Genomic DNA, 17,739 nt, shown 5'->3' on the forward strand with positions numbered 1-17,739 from the left:
AAAATTTACTGTAGTATCTTTACTATAGTATGGTTCAAAAACACTACAGTATTTACTAGAGTAATTTTACTATAATATACTACAATTTACTGTAGTATCTTTACTATAGTATAGTTCAAAAACACTACAGTATTTACTACAGTAATTTTACTATAATATACTAAAATTTACTGTAGTATCTTTACTATAGTATAGTTCAAAAACACTACAGTATTTACTAGAGTAATTTTACTATAATATACTACAATTTACTGTAGTATCTTTACTATTGTATAGTTCAAAAACACTATAGTATTTACTAGAGTAATTTTACTATAATACTCTACAATTTACTGTAGTATCTTTACTATAGTATAGTTCAAAAACACTACAGTATTTACTACAGTAATTTTACTATAATACTCTACAATTTACTGTAGTATCTTTACTATAGTATGGTTCAAAAACACTATAGTATTTACTAGAGTAATTTTACTATAATACTCTACAATTTACTGTAGTATCTTTACTATAGTATAGTTCAAAAACACTACAGTATTTACTACAGTAATTTTACTATAATATACTAAAATTTACTGTAGTATCTTTACTATAGTATAGTTCAAAAACACTATAGTATTTACTAGAGTAATTTTACTATAATACTCTACAATTTACTGTAGTATCTTTACTATAGTATAGTTCAAAAACACTACAGTATTTACTACAGTAATTTTACTATAATACTCTACAATTTACTGTAGTATCTTTACTATAGTATGGTTCAAAAACACTATAGTATTTACTACAGTAATTTTACTATTATATTCTACAATTTACTGTAGTATCTTTACTATAGAATGGTTCAAAAACACTACAGTATTTACTACAGTAATTTTACTATAATACTCTACAATTTACTGTAGTATCTTTACTATAGTATGGTTCAAAACACTATAGTATTTACTACAGTAATTTTACTATTATATTCTACAATTTACTGTAGTATCTTTACTATAGAATGGTTCAAAAACACTACAGTATTTACTACAGTAATTTTACTATAATACTCTACAATTTACTGTAGTATCTTTACTATAGTATAGTTCAAAAACACTATAGTATTTACTAGAGTAATTTTACTATAATATTCTACAATTTACTGTAGTATCTTTACTATAGTATAGTTCAAAAACACTACAGTATTTACTACAGTAATTTTACTATAATACTCTACAATTTACTGTAGTATCTTTACTATAGTATGGTTCAAAACACTATAGTATTTACTACAGTAATTTTACTATTATATTCTACAATTTACTGTAGTATCTTTACTATAGAATGGTTCAAAAACACTACAGTATTTACTACAGTAATTTTACTATAATACTCTACAATTTACTGTAGTATCTTTACTATAGTATAGTTCAAAAACACTATAGTATTTACTAGAGTAATTTTACTATAATATTCTACAATTTACTGTAGTATCTTTACTATAGTATAGTTCAAAAACACTACAGTATTTACTACAGTAATTTTACTATAATACTCTACAATTTACTGTAGTATCTTTACTATAGTATAGTTCAAAAACTCTATAGTATTTACTAGAGTAATTTTACTATAATACTCTACAATTTACTGTAGTATCTTTACTATAGTATAGTTCAAAAACACTACAGTATTTACTACAGTAATTTTACTATAATATTCTACAATTTACTGTAGTATCTTTACTATAGTATGGTTCAAAAACACTATAGTATTTACTACAGTAATTTTACTATTATATTCTACAATTTACTGTAGTATCTTTACTATAGTATGGTTCAAAAACACTATAGTATTTACTACAGTAATTTTACTATTATATTCTACAATTTACTGTAGTATCTTTACTATAGTATGGTTCAAAAACACTATAGTATTTACTAGAGTAATTTTACTATAATATTCTACAATTTACTGTAGTATCTTTACTATAGTATGGTTCAAAAACACTATAGTATTTACTACAGTAATTTTACTATAATACTCTACAATTTACTGTAGTATCTTTACTATAGAATGGTTCAAAAACACTATAGTATTTACTACAGTAATTTTACTATAATATTCTACAATTTACTGTAGTATCTTTACTATAGTATAGTTCAAAAACACTACAGTATTTACTACAGTAATTTTACTATAATACTCTACAATTTACTGTAGTATCTTTACTATAGTATAGTTCAAAAACACTATAGTATTTACTAGAGTAATTTTACTATAATATTCTACAATTTACTGTAGTATCTTTACTATAGTATAGTTCAAAAACACTACAGTATTTACTACAGTAATTTTACTATAATACTCTACAATTTACTGTAGTATCTTTACTATAGTATAGTTCAAAAACACTATAGTATTTACTACAGTAATTTTACTATAATATTCTACAATTTACTCTAATATCTTTACTATAGTATAGTTCAAAAACACTACAGTATTTACTACAGTAATTTTACTATAATACTCTACAATTTACTGTAGTATCTTTACTATAGTATAGTTCAAAAACACTATAGTATTTACTAGAGTAATTTTACTATAATATTCTACAATTTACTGTAGTATCTTTACTATAGTATAGTTCAAAAACACTACAGTATTTACTACAGTAATTTTACTATAATACTCTACAATTTACTGTAGTATCTTTACTATAGTATAGTTCAAAAACTCTATAGTATTTACTAGAGTAATTTTACTATAATACTCTACAATTTACTGTAGTATCTTTACTATAGTATGGTTCAAAAACACTATAGTATTTACTACAGTAATTTTACTATAATATACTACAATTTACTGTAGTATCTTTACTATAGTATAGTTCAAAAACACTATAGTATTTACTAGAGTAATTTTACTATAATATTCTACAATTTACTGTAGTATCTTTACTATAGTATAGTTCAAAAACACTATAGTATTTACTAGAGTAATTTTACTATAATACTCTACAATTTACTGTAGTATCTTTACTATAGTATAGTTCAAAAACACTATAGTATTTACTAGAGTAATTTTACTATAATATTCTACAATTTACTGTAGTATCTTTACTATAGTATAGTTCAAAAACACTATAGTATTTACTAGAGTAATTTCCCCATAATACTCTACAATTTACTGTAGTATCTTTACTATAGTATAGTTCAAAAACACTATAGTATTTACTAGAGTAATTTTACTATAATATTCTACAATTTACTGTAGTATCTTTACTATAGTATGGTTCAAAAACTCTAGTATTTACTAGAGTAATTTTACTATAATATACTACAATTTACTGTAGTATCTTTACTATAGTATGGTTCAAAAACACTATAGTATTTACTACAGTAATTTTACTATAATATACTACAATTTACTGTAGTATCTTTACTATAGTATAGTTCAAAAACACTATAGTATTTACTACAGTAATTTTACTATAATATACTACAATTTACTGTAGTATCTTTACTATAGTATGGTTCAAAAACACTATAGTATTTACTAGAGTAATTTTACTATAATATACTACAATTTACTGTAGTATCTTTACTATAGTATAGTTCAAAAACACTATAGTATTTACTAGAGTAATTTTACTATAATATACTACAATTTACTGTAGTATCTTTACTATAGTACGGTTCAAAAACACTATAGTATTTACTAGAGTAATTTTACTATAATATACTACAATTTACTGTAGTATCTTTACTATAGTATGGTTCAAAAACACTATAGTATTTACTACAGTAATTTTACTATAATATTCTACAATTTACTGTAGTATCTTTACTATAGTATGGTTCAAAAACACTATAGTATTTACTAGAGTAATTTTACTATAATATTCTACAATTTACTGTAGTATCTTTACTATAGTACGGTTCAAAAACACTATAGTATTTACTAGAGTAATTTTACTATAATATTCTACAATTTACTGTAGTATCTTTACTATAGTATGGTTCAAAAACACTATAGTATTTACTACAGTAATTTTACTATAATATACTACAATTTACTGTAGTATCTTTACTATAGTACGGTTCAAAAACACTATAGTATTTACTACAGTAATTTTACTATAATATTCTACAATTTACTGTAGTATCTTTACTATAGTATGGTTCAAAAACACTATAGTATTTACTACAGTAATTTTACTATAATATACTACAATTTACTGTAGTATCTTTACTATAGTACGGTTCAAAAACACTATAGTATTTACTACAGTAATTTTACTATAATATACTACAATTTGCTGTAGTATCTTTACTATAGTACGGTTCAAAAACACTATAGTATTTACTAGAGTAATTTTACTATAATATACTACAATTTGCTGTAGTATCTTTACTATAGTACGGTTCAAAAACACTATAGTATTTACTAGAGTAATTTTACTATAATATACTACAATTTACTGTAGTATCTTTACTATAGTATGGTTCAAAAACACTATAGTATTTACTAGAGTAATTTTACTATAATATACTACAATTTACTGTAGTATCTTTACTATAGTATGGTTCAAAAACACTATAGTATTTACTAGAGTAATTTTACTATAATATACTATAGTATTTTTTCATGTGGGCCTAATTAAATGCAAACCAGGAATAAATGTGTATAATCCCCTGTGAGAGACGTGAATTAAGATTTTGGGAATAAACGAGAGATTCCATGACCAGATCACAACTGGCAAAGCTTAAATTTTGCTGGGTGACAAACGACTGTAATATGCGGACAAGACAACATTTTGAAAATAACATTTAATAATCTATAATTAGTCAATATAATATATATATAAATAATCTATAATATTTTTAAATCGAACGATTTTGTACCGTATCCATGTAATTTTCTATAAGTATCTCCCCCTGGTTTTCTGCAACCTATCTGCGCGCGCATCCTGTGTGTTTACAAACCATTATTCGCCCCACCCGGAGAGTGTCACGTGATCCCGGTTAGTTTTCTCCGCGCTTCTGAGGATGGACCAATCACAGCCCTTTATGTGTAACGGCTGATGAAAGCCACTCAACCGTTTTGTAGGAACTGAGGCGGATTTCGACAGCATTTGCTAATGATCGACGTGTTGTTTCACTTACAGCCACGATAATAAATATGTATTAAAACCGAGTTGTTTAACTAAACACAGATTCCGTCGTGAACCGGAAGCCGAATCTTTCCCTTCGGGTTCATACAAAATATCAACATAACCGTCATCGCGCGTCACGGACAGTCACGGATAATTTCTCGCTCTCTCCGTTAATGTCGGCGAGATGAGCGCGACCCCGGTGAGTTTGGCGCTGTCGCTGTTGATCGCCGGGCTCGTGCGGCTGTCACACGGAGGTATAAACACACTAATACCGCTTATAACGTGTTTATGAGGCGAGTGAGTCCGCTTGGGAAGCGCATAGCCGGTGTGAGGTGGTGTTACTAATGCGGTTATTATTGCCGTGTCTTCCCAGATGTGTCCGAGATCCCGGATCCGCCTCCGAGGCGCTTCCCGACGGCGGAGATGGCGGACGCGGTGATGGTAACGGCTCCTTCTCCCGCGGGGACGCCGCCTCTGATCCCCCGAGAGCCGCCGGAGTCTCCGCCGGGAGAGCCGTGTTCCGGAGAGGACGCCCCGGAGGAGCTGCTGTCCGCCGTCATCCACACCGACACCGGAGAACCGCAGAGCCACAACTTCACCGACACCGCCAAGACCTTCAAAGTGACCTGCGACCGGAGGAACATCAGCGGGGTCGAGCGCTTCCGCGTGCACGTGCTCAACGCGTCCCAGGTGCGTGTCATTTATATTCAATCATTTAAAGGTGCACTATGTAAGTGTGTACCAAAACAAAGGCGTGGTTTGATGACGTCACGTTTGAGCGCAGGGTCATGTGTGCTGCGTCCCAGTTCGCCTGCGTCCTACTCTTTTTGTGAAGAAAAAGTATATACTTTTGAGTGTGTAGCAGAAGAGTATGCCAGCTTTGGGACTACTTCGTCATCTTTAACGGACTCTGTTGCTTAGTTACGTGCGTTTAAACTGCCCTGTCAATCATCGTCACAGTTCAAATCCTCCACTTTCAGTTTAATTTCCTACCGTATCGGAGAGAAATGTAGTCGCACTTTGATCTGCCATTCGTGGGTCTTTAATGCAGAGACTCTCCTCATGTGTTTGCAAAGTTAATGGCCAAACGTATCATTATAAAAGTTCTCAATGCTGCTGCAGGTGAAATATAATGTGGCTAACATTGAATAATATCTTTTCGTCAGGTTAAATACTGATAATTGCTCACTCAAATCACTTTATCTAACCCTCTCTACTTAACCGTCAGACTCGCGTAACCGTCATGTTTGTAGTTTTTTAACACTTTTTATCCGCGTTTGTAGTTCTAATCGAATCCTCGTCCATCTTACAATGGGTTGTGGGTAATATCAGCCGTTAGAGTGCGCATCGATCTGCACTTCGGATTCTGACCGGAAATAGTAGACCATCCGGGAATCTGTGGAATACTCTTTTCAACATACTACGATTTGGACATACTAATTATTTTTTCGAATATTATGTAATTTGTAAAGTTAATATTATAACTTTATTATTATAAAAAACATGTAATTTAAGTTAGCACAAATCAGTTCATTTTTACCTTTAATATTATAGCACAACTGACTCCCATAGTTTACTGCATTAGTTAAGAGATTAGTTTTCCCAAATTTGTTTTAGATTTTAGATTTATCGCGAGATTTGTTTTACATTCCAACATTTGCCATGTATTGTACCTGATAAATATCCAAAATGAGGCGGAGGTGGTAAATCCTGCTTGGCCCAGCCGACCCGCGGCTCGCGATTTTGCCAATTAATTGTCAGTTTTAGAGCTTTGTCATAAATTTTTTGTGTTCTTCAATCATTAAACAATTATGAATTTAATCCCTTTTAAGTTATCACTTTGCAGTAAGATTACAGCAAACACCTTTAAATATTTATTTAATTCAGTAAATAACTGAAACAATCACAACAGACAAAATAAAATGTTTATAAATGTATGATTCATATATTTCTATCTCTATAGAATATCTACAACTAACAACTACTCTTTTATTTGTTAAACACAATCCAGAATCCAATAAGTACACACTACTTCATTATAGAAAAAACAATAAAGGAATAAAAATCATAAGGTATGACAAAAATATATATATAAAAAAAATTGCAATTACAAAAAGTAATTCTGGAAAAAAAAATATTTGGGCTAATTTTATAAAATCTAAACATGTTAATAAAAAAGTACAAATGACTTTGTGTGTTCTTATAAAATACAGTTATGAAAAACTATTTATATTATTAGATTTATATATGAATGTAGATAATTATATGGGCCAACACAAATAATATCAAATTACAAGATGTTTATATTAAACGTAATGTTGTGTAATGTTGCAACAGAGATATGATGGATACGAGAGGCTTTTAATAATCTTTCAGCACACAAAACTATGAAAAATATGAAATGCTTCAAAACAGTGCGGCACAATCTATGGGCACAATGTGCTTATGATAAATTAAATTTAAATTCCAGTTATTGTGCGTGTGATAATGAATAGTCTGTGTGTTGTCACACGGTAGCGAGTAAAACATCGTTCAGAAACCGCTAGATTAACTCCAGCACGATAAAGCCATTTTATGCAAACAGTCATTTATCTACAGATGAAGTATTATAATGAATAAATCATCTTGGAGAGAGTTTTACCGTGTGAACGGAGAATGATTGACAGCTGCAGCAGAGGGAAGATGAGTTTCCGTGAACTTTAACATAACGATTGAAATATTATTCAGTTTCTCACGTTCAGCTATGGAATGGCTTTAGATGACTTTGTACCAGCAAATCATAATATAATAATGATTGGTGAAGGATCATGTGACGATATATATTTCTGATGATTATGAATGATCACGACAGGCCTAATCTGAGGCCGCTCATTATTCTCTATGCAGGAAAAACCCTGCAAAATAATCAAGAACCAAGTTTCATTTAACTCATTGGTTTTTTTTTTTTATGAGAAAAACAAAATAGTTTTTCAGTAGGGATGAAACGATTACCGGTTTCACGATAAACCACGATAAAATTTAGTGACGGTTAGTAATATCATATAACATTTAATTATCATTAAAACCACGTGTGATTATCACGATTGTGAAAACTTGCGGTAAATCTTGTCCAGTCAGCGTCAGTCTAAAGTTACACACAACATTAATAACGTTATACACGTCTCAAACTTCAGCATTTGAAGAGAATGACAGTCATAAAACTGACTGTAAAGTGATCATCTAGGTGTCAGGTATGATGCACACATTTTGATATTTAATAAAATAAACTGTCATATGGAAATATGGATATGCATTATTTCACTAGGATACTGTTTGGGCTCTTACTAAAAATATGCTGATTTAAATGCGTCATTGCTGAACACTGATGCGAATATATTTACAGAGATGATATTAAAGATTATATTTACGACAAATTATTATTATTTATGCGTTGCTATTGACGACGGCCATTATAAGGAAGGAAATCCCACGGAATAGAATCTAGCTTAAAAAAGTGCATAGAGCTGCTTGATTTATTTGTTGTTTGTTGATTTTCAAATATAAAACTTGTTGAAATGTTTTAAGTGTGTGCATCTGTTCTTTTTTAACACTTTCATCTCATTTGAACAAAACCGTGATAATATTGATAACCGTGATAATTTGGGTCACTATAATCGTGATGTGAAATTTCCATACCGTTTCATCCCTACAGTTATCTCAACTGTTCTAACACTGGTTATTCAATAAACAGATATTACAATACTAAACTCTGCTCGAAAGAAATTTAATTCCAAATTGATCCATATCGTGATGCGTATCGTATCGTGGCTTCAGTATCGTGATGCTTATCGTGGCTTCAGTATCGTGATGCGTATCGTATCGTGACTTCAGTATCGTGATGCGTATCGTGACTTCAGTATCGTGATGCGTATCGTGGCTTCAGTATCATGATGCGTTTCGTGGCTTCAGTATCATGATGCGTATCGTGACTTCAGTATCGTGATGCGTATCGTGGCTTCAGTATCGTGACGCGTATCGTGGCTTCAGTATCATGATGCGTATCGTGACTTCAGTATCGTGATGCGTATCGTATCGTGGCTTCAGTATCATGATGCGTATCGTATCGTGACTTCAGTATCGTGATGCGTATCGTATCGTGGCTTCAGTATCATGATGCGTATCGTATCATGGCTTCAGTATCGTGATGGGTATCGTGGCTTCAGTATCATGATGCGTATCGTGACTTCAGTATCGTGATGCGTATCGTATCGTGGCTTCAGTATCATGATGCGTATCGTATCGTGGCTTCAGTATCATGATGCGTATCGTGACTTCAGTATCGTGATGCGTATCGTATCGTGGCTTCAGTATCGTGATGCGTATCGTATCGTGGCTTCAGTATCGTGATGGGTATCGTGGCTTCAGTATCATGATGCGTATCGTGACTTCAGTATCGTGATGCGTATCGTATCGTGGCTTCAGTATCATGATGCGTATCGTATCGTGGCTTCAGTATCATGATGCGTATCGTGACTTCAGTACCGTGATGCGTATCGTATCGTGGCTTCAGTATCGTGATGCGTATCGTATCGTGGCTTCAGTATCGTGATGCGTATCGTGTCTTCAGTATCATGATGCGTATTGTGACTTCAGTATCGTGATGCGTATCGTGTCTTCAGTATCATGATGCGTATCGTGACTTCAGTATCGTGATGCGTATCGTGTCTTCAGTATCATGATGCGTATCGTATCGTGACTTCAGTATCGTGATGCGTATCGTGATGCGTATCGTATCGTGACTTCAGTATCGTGATGCGTATTGTATCGTGGCTTCGGTATCGTGATGCGTATCGTATCGTGGCTTCAGTATCGTGATGCGTATCGTATCGTGACTTCAGTATCGTGATGCGTATCGTGGCTTCAGTATCGTGATGCGTATCGTATCGTGACTTCAGTATCGTGATGCGTATCGTGGCTTCAGTATCGTGATGCGTATCGTATCGTGACTTCAGTATCGTGATGCGTATCGTATCGTGACTTCAGTATCGTGATGCGTATCATATCGTGACTTCAGTATCGTGATGCGTATCATATCGTGGCATTGTTGGTGATACACAGCCCTAACACTCACTCACACACACACACACACACACATCACCGATTTCAGTTTTCTCCATTGTGAATGCAATCTCTTTTGGTCGGCAACAAAAATTAACGTAAAGTAAAAGTTCTTTGGCAAAATTAAATTTTCATTAATAGTCGAAACTATAAGTAAAGAAACTTGTGTACAAGTGCATCACAACATCATTATTAAGTTACTATATAGTAGTGAAAGACTGTTCTTCGGTAGTAAGGGATCAATAGATAAAGAATAAATGTAGGGCGGGGCTTGTTTCTGTGCAGTGGGTGTTGATTGGATGTTGCGATGTGGGTGTGGCTTAAACCGTTAAGCATGACTGGCATTGATTTCTACCACAGGACCTGATGGAGCTCCTGAATGCCAATGGCACGGAGTGCTCCCTGGTTCTCTTCTACACGCCGTGGTGCCAGTTCTCCGCCAGCCTCGCCCCTCACTTCAACGCCTTGCCTCGAGTCTTTCCCAGCATGCATTTCCTTGCCCTGGACGCCTCCCAGCACAGCAGGTTCAGTGAAAACCCTTCACTTTTCATTTGAGCCGATGAAAAAATACTCTAGTATATTACAGTAAAATTACTGTAGTAAATACTATAGTGTTTTTGAACCATCCTATAGTAAAGATACTACAGTAAATTGTGGAATATTATAGTAAAATTACTGTAGTAAATACTATAGTGTTTTTGAACCATCCTATAGTAAAGATACTACAGTAAATTGTAGGATATTATAGTAAAATTACTCTAGTAAATACTATAGTGTTTTTGAACCATACTATAGTAAAGATACTACAGTAAATTGTAGAATATTATAGTAAAATTACTGTAGTAAATACTATAGTGTTTTTGAACCATACTATAGTAAAGATACTACAGTAAATTGTAGAATATTATAGTAAAATGACTGTAGTAAATACTATAGTGTTTTTGAACCATACTATAGTAAAGATACTACAGTAAATTGTAGAATATTATAGTAAAATTACTGTAGTAAATACTATAGTGTTTTTGAACCGTACTATAGTAAAGATACTACAGTAAATTGTAGAATATTATAGTAAAATTACTGTAGTAAATACTATAGTGTTTTTGAACCGTACTATAGTAAAGATACTACAGTAAATTGTAGAATATTATAGTAAAATTACTGTAGTAAATACTATAGTGTTTTTGAACCATCCTATAGTAAAGATACTACAGTAAATTGTAGTATATTATAGTAAAATTACTGTAGTAAATACTATAGTGTTTTTGAACCGTACTATAGTAAAGATACTACAGTAAATTGTAGAATATTATAGTAAAATTACTGTAGTAAATACTATAGTGTTTTTGAACCGTACTATAGTAAAGATACTACAGTAAATTGTAGAATATTATAGTAAAATTACTCTAGTAAATACTATAGTGTTTTTGAACCGTACTATAGTAAAGATACTACAGTAAATTGTAGAATATTATAGTAAAATTACTGTAGTAAATACTATAGTGTTTTTGAACCATCCTATAGTAAAGATACTACAGTAAATTGTAGTATATTATTGTAAAATTACTCTAGTAAATACTATAGTGTTTTTGAACCATACTATAGTAAAGATACTACAGTATATTGTAGAATATTATAGTAAAATTACTCTAGTAAATACTGTAGTGTTTTTGAACCATACTATAGTAAATATACTACAGTAAATTGTAGTATATTATAGTAAAATTACTCTAGTAAAAACTATAGTGTGTTTGAACCATACTATAGTAAAGATACTACAGTATATTGTAGAATATTATAGTAAAATTACTGTAGTAAATACTATAGTGTTTTTGAACCATCCTATAGTAAAGATACTACAGTAAATTGTAGTATATTATAGTAAAATTACTCTAGTAAAAACTATAGTGTGTTTGAACCATACTATAGTAAAGATACTACAGTATATTGTAGAATATTATAGTAAAATTACTGTAGTAAATACTATAGTGTTTTTGAACCATACTATAGTAAAGATACTGCAGTAAATTGTAGAATATTATAGTAAAATTACTGTAGTAAATACTATAGTGTTTTTGAAACGTACTATAGTAAAGATATTACAGTAAATTGTAGAATATTATAGTAAAATTACTGTAGTAAATACTATAGTGTTTTTGAACCATACTATAGTAAAGATACTACAGTAAATTGTAGAATATTAAAGTAAAATTACTGTAGTAAATACTATAGTGTTTTTGAACCATACTATAGAAAAGATACTACAGTAAATTGTAGAATATTATAGTAAAATTACTGTAGTAAATACTATAGTGTTTTTGAACCATACTATAGTAAAGATACTACAGTAAATTGTAGAATATTATAGTAAAATTACTGTAGTAAATACTATAGTGTTTTTGAACCGTACTATAGTAAAGATACTACAGTAAATTGTAGAATATTATAGTAAAATTACTGTAGTAAATACTATAGTGTTTTTGAAACGTACTATAGTAAAGATATTACAGTAAATTGTAGAATATTATAGTAAAATTACTGTAGTAAATACTATAGTGTTTTTGAACCATACTATAGTAAAGATACTACAGTAAATTGTAGAATATTATAGTAAAATTACTGTAGTAAATACTATAGTGTTTTTGAAACGTACTATAGTAAAGATATTACAGTAAATTGTAGAATATTATAGTAAAATTACTGTAGTAAATACTATAGTGTTTTTGAAACGTACTATAGTAAAGATATTACAGTAAATTGTAGAATATTATAGTAAAATTACTGTAGTAAATACTATAGTGTTTTTGAACCATACTATAGTAAAGATACTACAGTAAATTGTAGAATATTAAAGTAAAATTACTGTAGTAAATACTATAGTGTTTTTGAACCATACTATAGAAAAGATACTACAGTAAATTGTAGAATATTATAGTAAAATTACTGTAGTAAATACTATAGTGTTTTTGAACCATACTATAGTAAAGATACTACAGTAAATTGTAGAATATTATAGTAAAATTACTGTAGTAAATACTATAGTGTTTTTGAACCGTACTATAGTAAAGATATTACAGTAAATTGTAGAATATTATAGTAAAATTACTGTAGTAAATACTATAGTGTTTTTGAACCATTCTATAGTAAATATACTGCAGTAAATTGTAGTATATTATAGTAAAATTACTGTAGTAAATACTGTAGTGTTTTTGAACCATACTATAGTAAAGATACTACAGTAAATTGTAGTATATTATAGTAAAATTACTGTAGTAAATACTATAGTGTTTTTGAAACGTACTATAGTAAAGATACTACAGTAAATTGTAGAATATTATAGTAAAATTACTGTAGTAAATACTATAGTGTTTTTGAAACGTACTATAGTAAAGATATTACAGTAAATTGTAGAATATTATAGTAAAATTACTGTAGTAAATACTATAGTGTTTTTGAACCATACTATAGTAAAGATACTACAGTAAATTGTAGAATATTATAGTAAAATTACTGTAGTATATACTATAGTGTTTTTGAAACGTACTATAGTAAAGATATTACAGTAAATTGTAGAATATTATAGTAAAATTACTGTAGTAAATACTATAGTGTTTTTGAACCATACTATAGTAAAGATACTACAGTAAATTGTAGAATATTATAGTAAAATTACTGTAGTAAATACTATAGTGTTTTTGAAACGTACTATAGTAAAGATATTACAGTAAATTGTAGAATATTATAGTAAAATTACTGTAGTAAATACTATAGTGTTTTTGAACCATACTATAGTAAAGATACTACAGTAAATTGTAGAATATTATAGTAAAATTACTGTAGTAAATACTATAGTGTTTTTGAACCGTACTATAGTAAAGATATTACAGTAAATTGTAGAATATTATAGTAAAATTACTGTAGTAAATACTATAGTGTTTTTGAACCATTCTATAGTAAATATACTGCAGTAAATTGTAGTATATTATAGTAAAATTACTGTAGTAAATACTGTAGTGTTTTTGAACCATACTATAGTAAAGATACTACAGTAAATTGTAGTATATTATAGTAAAATTACTGTAGTAAATACTATAGTGTTTTTGAACCATACTATAGTAAAGATACTACAGTAAATTGTAGAATATTATAGTGAAATTACTGTAGTAAATACTATAGTGTTTTTGAACCATACTATAGTAAAGATACTGCAGTAAATTGTAGTATATTATAGTAAAATTACTCTAGTAAATACTATAGTGTTTTTGAACCATACTATAGTAAATATACTGCAGTAAATTGTAGTATATTATAGTAAAATTACTGTAGTAAATACTGTAGTGTTTTTGAACCATACTATAGTAAAGATACTACAGTAAATTGTAGTATATTATAGTAAAATTACTGTAGTAAATACTATAGTGTTTTTGAACCATACTATAGTAAATATACTACAGTAAATTGTAGAATATTATAGTAAAATTACTGTAGTAAATACTATAGTGTTTTTGAACCATTCTATAGTAAAGATACTACAGTAAATTGTAGAGTATTATAGTAAAATTACTCTAGTAAATACTATAGTGTTTTTGAACCATACTATAGTAAATATACTACAGTAAATTGTAGAATATTATAGTAAAATTACTGTAGTAAATACTGTAGTGTTTTTGAACCATACTATAGTAAAGATACTACAGTAAATTGTAGTATATTATAGTAAAATTACTCTAGTAAATACTATAGTGTTTTTGAACCATTCTATAGTAAATATACTGCAGTAAATTGTAGTATATTATAGTAAAATTACTCTAGTAAATACTATAGTGTTTTTGAACCGTACTATAGTAAAGATACTACAGTAAATTGTAGTATATTATAGTAAAATTACTGTAGTAAATACTATAGTGTTTTTGAACCGTACTATAGTAAAGATACTACAGTAAATTGTAGTATATTATAGTAAAATTACTGTAGTTAATACTGTAGTGTTTTTGAACCATACTATAGTAAAGATACTACAGTAAATTAACAAAGTGAAGTAAATACTATAATATACTACAATTTACTGTAGTATTTTTACTATAGTATGGTTCAAAAACTAGTATTTTTTCATCTGTGTGTGTGTGTTTCTCTCTCCTCAGCTTATCCACGCGGTTCGGAACCGTGGCCGTCCCCAATATTCTCCTGTTCCAAGGGGCCAAACCAATGGCCCGGTTCAACCAGACGGACCGAACGCTGGACACGCTCACCTCCTTCATAGCCAATCAGACAGGTCCATTACTAGCCCATTACTAACCCACTCTTGCATGAGCTCCGGCCTGGTGGAGATGTACTCATTGAGGCAGTGTTTTCCCATGATCCTCTAGGTTTTGAAGCCAGCCCGGATCAGAGCGTGGAGGAAGATGACCGTGTCGGACCTCTGCCCGCGGTTCCCATCAGAAGCATCGACTGGCTCTTCGTGTTCTCGGTTCTCTTCATCTCCGGCTTCACTCTCTACGCCATCCTCTGCACCGAGAGCATCCGCTGGCTCATCCCAGGACAAGACCACGAGCACCAGGACTAGAGTGTGTGTGTGTGTGTGTGTGAGTGTATGAGCTTTGCTGAATAAATTAAGTGTGTGAACGTATTATTTTGTATTATTGTGTGTGTTCAGTTCAACTCAGTCACAGAGCGGGGTCAGCACATGCTGAGGGCCACAGAGCGGGGTCAGCACATGCTGAGGGCCACAGAGCGGGGTCAGCACATGCTGAGGGTCACAGAGCGGGGTCAGCGCATGCTGAGGGTCACAGAGCGGGGTCAGCACATGCTGAGGGTCACAGAGCGGGGTCAGCACATGCTGAGGGTCACAGAGCGGGGTCAGCGCATGCTGAGGGTCACAGAGCGGGGTCAGCTCATGCTGAGGGTCACAGAGCGGGGTCAGCGCATGCAGAGGGTCACAGAGCGGGGTCAGCTCATGCTGAGGGTCACAGAGCGGGGTCAGCACATGCTGAGGGTCACAGAGCGGGGTCAGCACATGCTGAGGGTCACAGAGCGGGGTCAGCGCATGCAGAGGGTCACAGAGCGGGGTCAGCTCATGCTGAGGGTCACAGAGCGGGGTCAGCACATGCTGAGGGTCACAGAGCGGGGTCAGCACATGCTGAGGGCCACAGAGCGGGGTCAGCACATGCTGAGGGTCACAGAGCGGGGTCAGCTCATGCTGAGGGTCACAGAGCGGGGTCAGCACATGCTGAGGGTCACAGAGCGGGGTCAGCTCATGCTGAGGGTCACAGAGCGGGGTCAGCGCATGCTGAGGGTCACAGAGCGGGGTCAGCACATGCTGAGGGTCACAGAGCGGGGTCAGCACATGCTGAGGGTCACAGAGCGGGGTCAGCACATGCTGAGGGCCACAGAGCGGGGTCAGCACATGCTGAGGGTCACAGAGCGGGGTCAGCTCATGCTGAGGGTCACAGAGCGGGGTCAGCCCATGCTGAGGGTCACAGAGCGGGGTCAGCACATGCTGAGGGTCACAGAGCGGGGTCAGCACATGCTGAGGGTCACAGAGCGGGGTCAGCACATGCTGAGGGTCACAGAGCGGGGTCAGCCCATGCTGAGGGTCACAGAGCGGGGTCAGCTCATGCTGAGGGTCACAGAGCGGGGTCAGCCCATGCTGAGGGTCACAGAGCGGGGTCAGCACATGCTGAGGGCCACAGAGCGGGGTCAGCACATGCTGAGGGCCACAGAGCGGGGTCAGCGCATGCTGAGGGTCACAGAGCGGGGTCAGCACATGCTGAGGGTCACAGAGCGGGGTCAGCCCATGCCGAGGGTCACAGAGCGGGGTCAGCTCATGCTGAGGGTCACAGAGCGGGGTCAGCCCATGCCGAGGGTCACAGAGCGGGGTCAGCTCATGCCGAGGGCCACAGAGCGGGGTCAGCCCATGCTGAGGGTCACAGAGCGGGGTCAGCGCATGCTGAGGGTCACAGAGCGGGGTCAGCCCATGCTGAGGGTCACAGAGCGGGGTCAGCGCATGCTGAGGGTCACAGAGCGGGGTCAGCACATGCTGAGGGTCTCAGAGCGGGGTCAGCTCATGCTGAGGGTCACAGAGCGGGGTCAGCTCATGCTGAGGGTCACAGAGCGGGGTCAGCGCATGCTGAGGGTCACAGAGCGGGGTCAGCGCATGCTGAGGGTCACAGAGCGGGGTCAGCTCATGCTGAGGGTCACAGAGCGGGGTCAGCACATGCTGAGGGTCACAGAGCGGGGTCAGCACATGCTGAGGGTCACAGAGCGGGGTCAGCTCATGCTGAGGGTCACAGAGCGGGGTCAGCACATGCTGAGGGTCACAGAGCGGGGTCAGCGCATGCTGAGGGTCACAGAGCGGGGTCAGCGCATGCCGAGGGTCACAGAGCGGGGTCAGCCCATGCCGAGGGTCACAGAGCGGGGTCAGCTCATGCCGAGGGCCACAGAGCGGGGTCAGCTCATGCTGAGGGTCACAGAGCGGGGTCAGCCCATGCCGAGGGTCACAGAGCGGGGTC

General features: G+C 34.0%; 1 protein-coding gene across 1 annotated transcript; it reads left to right on the top strand.

Annotated features, from left to right (window-relative positions):
- The first annotated feature begins 5,012 nt into the window (after positions 1-5,012).
- Positions 5,013-15,851, top strand: txndc15 (thioredoxin domain containing 15). The gene is made up of 5 exons (XM_079835879.1): positions 5,013-5,388; positions 5,508-5,824; positions 10,592-10,755; positions 15,373-15,503; positions 15,598-15,851. The coding sequence occupies exons 1-5, from the start codon at positions 5,319-5,321 to the stop codon at positions 15,792-15,794; spliced, it is 879 nt and encodes a 292-aa protein (XP_079692005.1). The 5' UTR covers positions 5,013-5,318; the 3' UTR covers positions 15,795-15,851.
- The last annotated feature ends 1,888 nt before the right edge of the window (positions 15,852-17,739 follow it).

Source organism: Gobio gobio (assembly GCF_949357685.1).
Source record: "Gobio gobio genome assembly, chromosome: 14".
In the NCBI taxonomy this organism is placed as follows: Eukaryota; Metazoa; Chordata; class Actinopteri; order Cypriniformes; family Gobionidae; genus Gobio; species Gobio gobio.

What these genes read in the sequence shown, in the direction of transcription:
- txndc15 (XM_079835879.1), top strand. Translation starts at nt 5,319, where the DNA reads ATGAGCGCGACCCCGGTGAGTTTGGCGCTGTCGCTGTTGATCGCCGGG. An exon ending in GACGCCTCCCAGCACAGCAG is followed by an intron (nt 10,756 to 15,372) that starts GTTCAGTGAAAA and finishes CTCTCTCCTCAG; the next exon opens with CTTATCCACGCGGTTCGGAA. An exon ending in CTTCATAGCCAATCAGACAG is followed by an intron (nt 15,504 to 15,597) that starts GTCCATTACTAG and finishes ATGATCCTCTAG; the next exon opens with GTTTTGAAGCCAGCCCGGAT.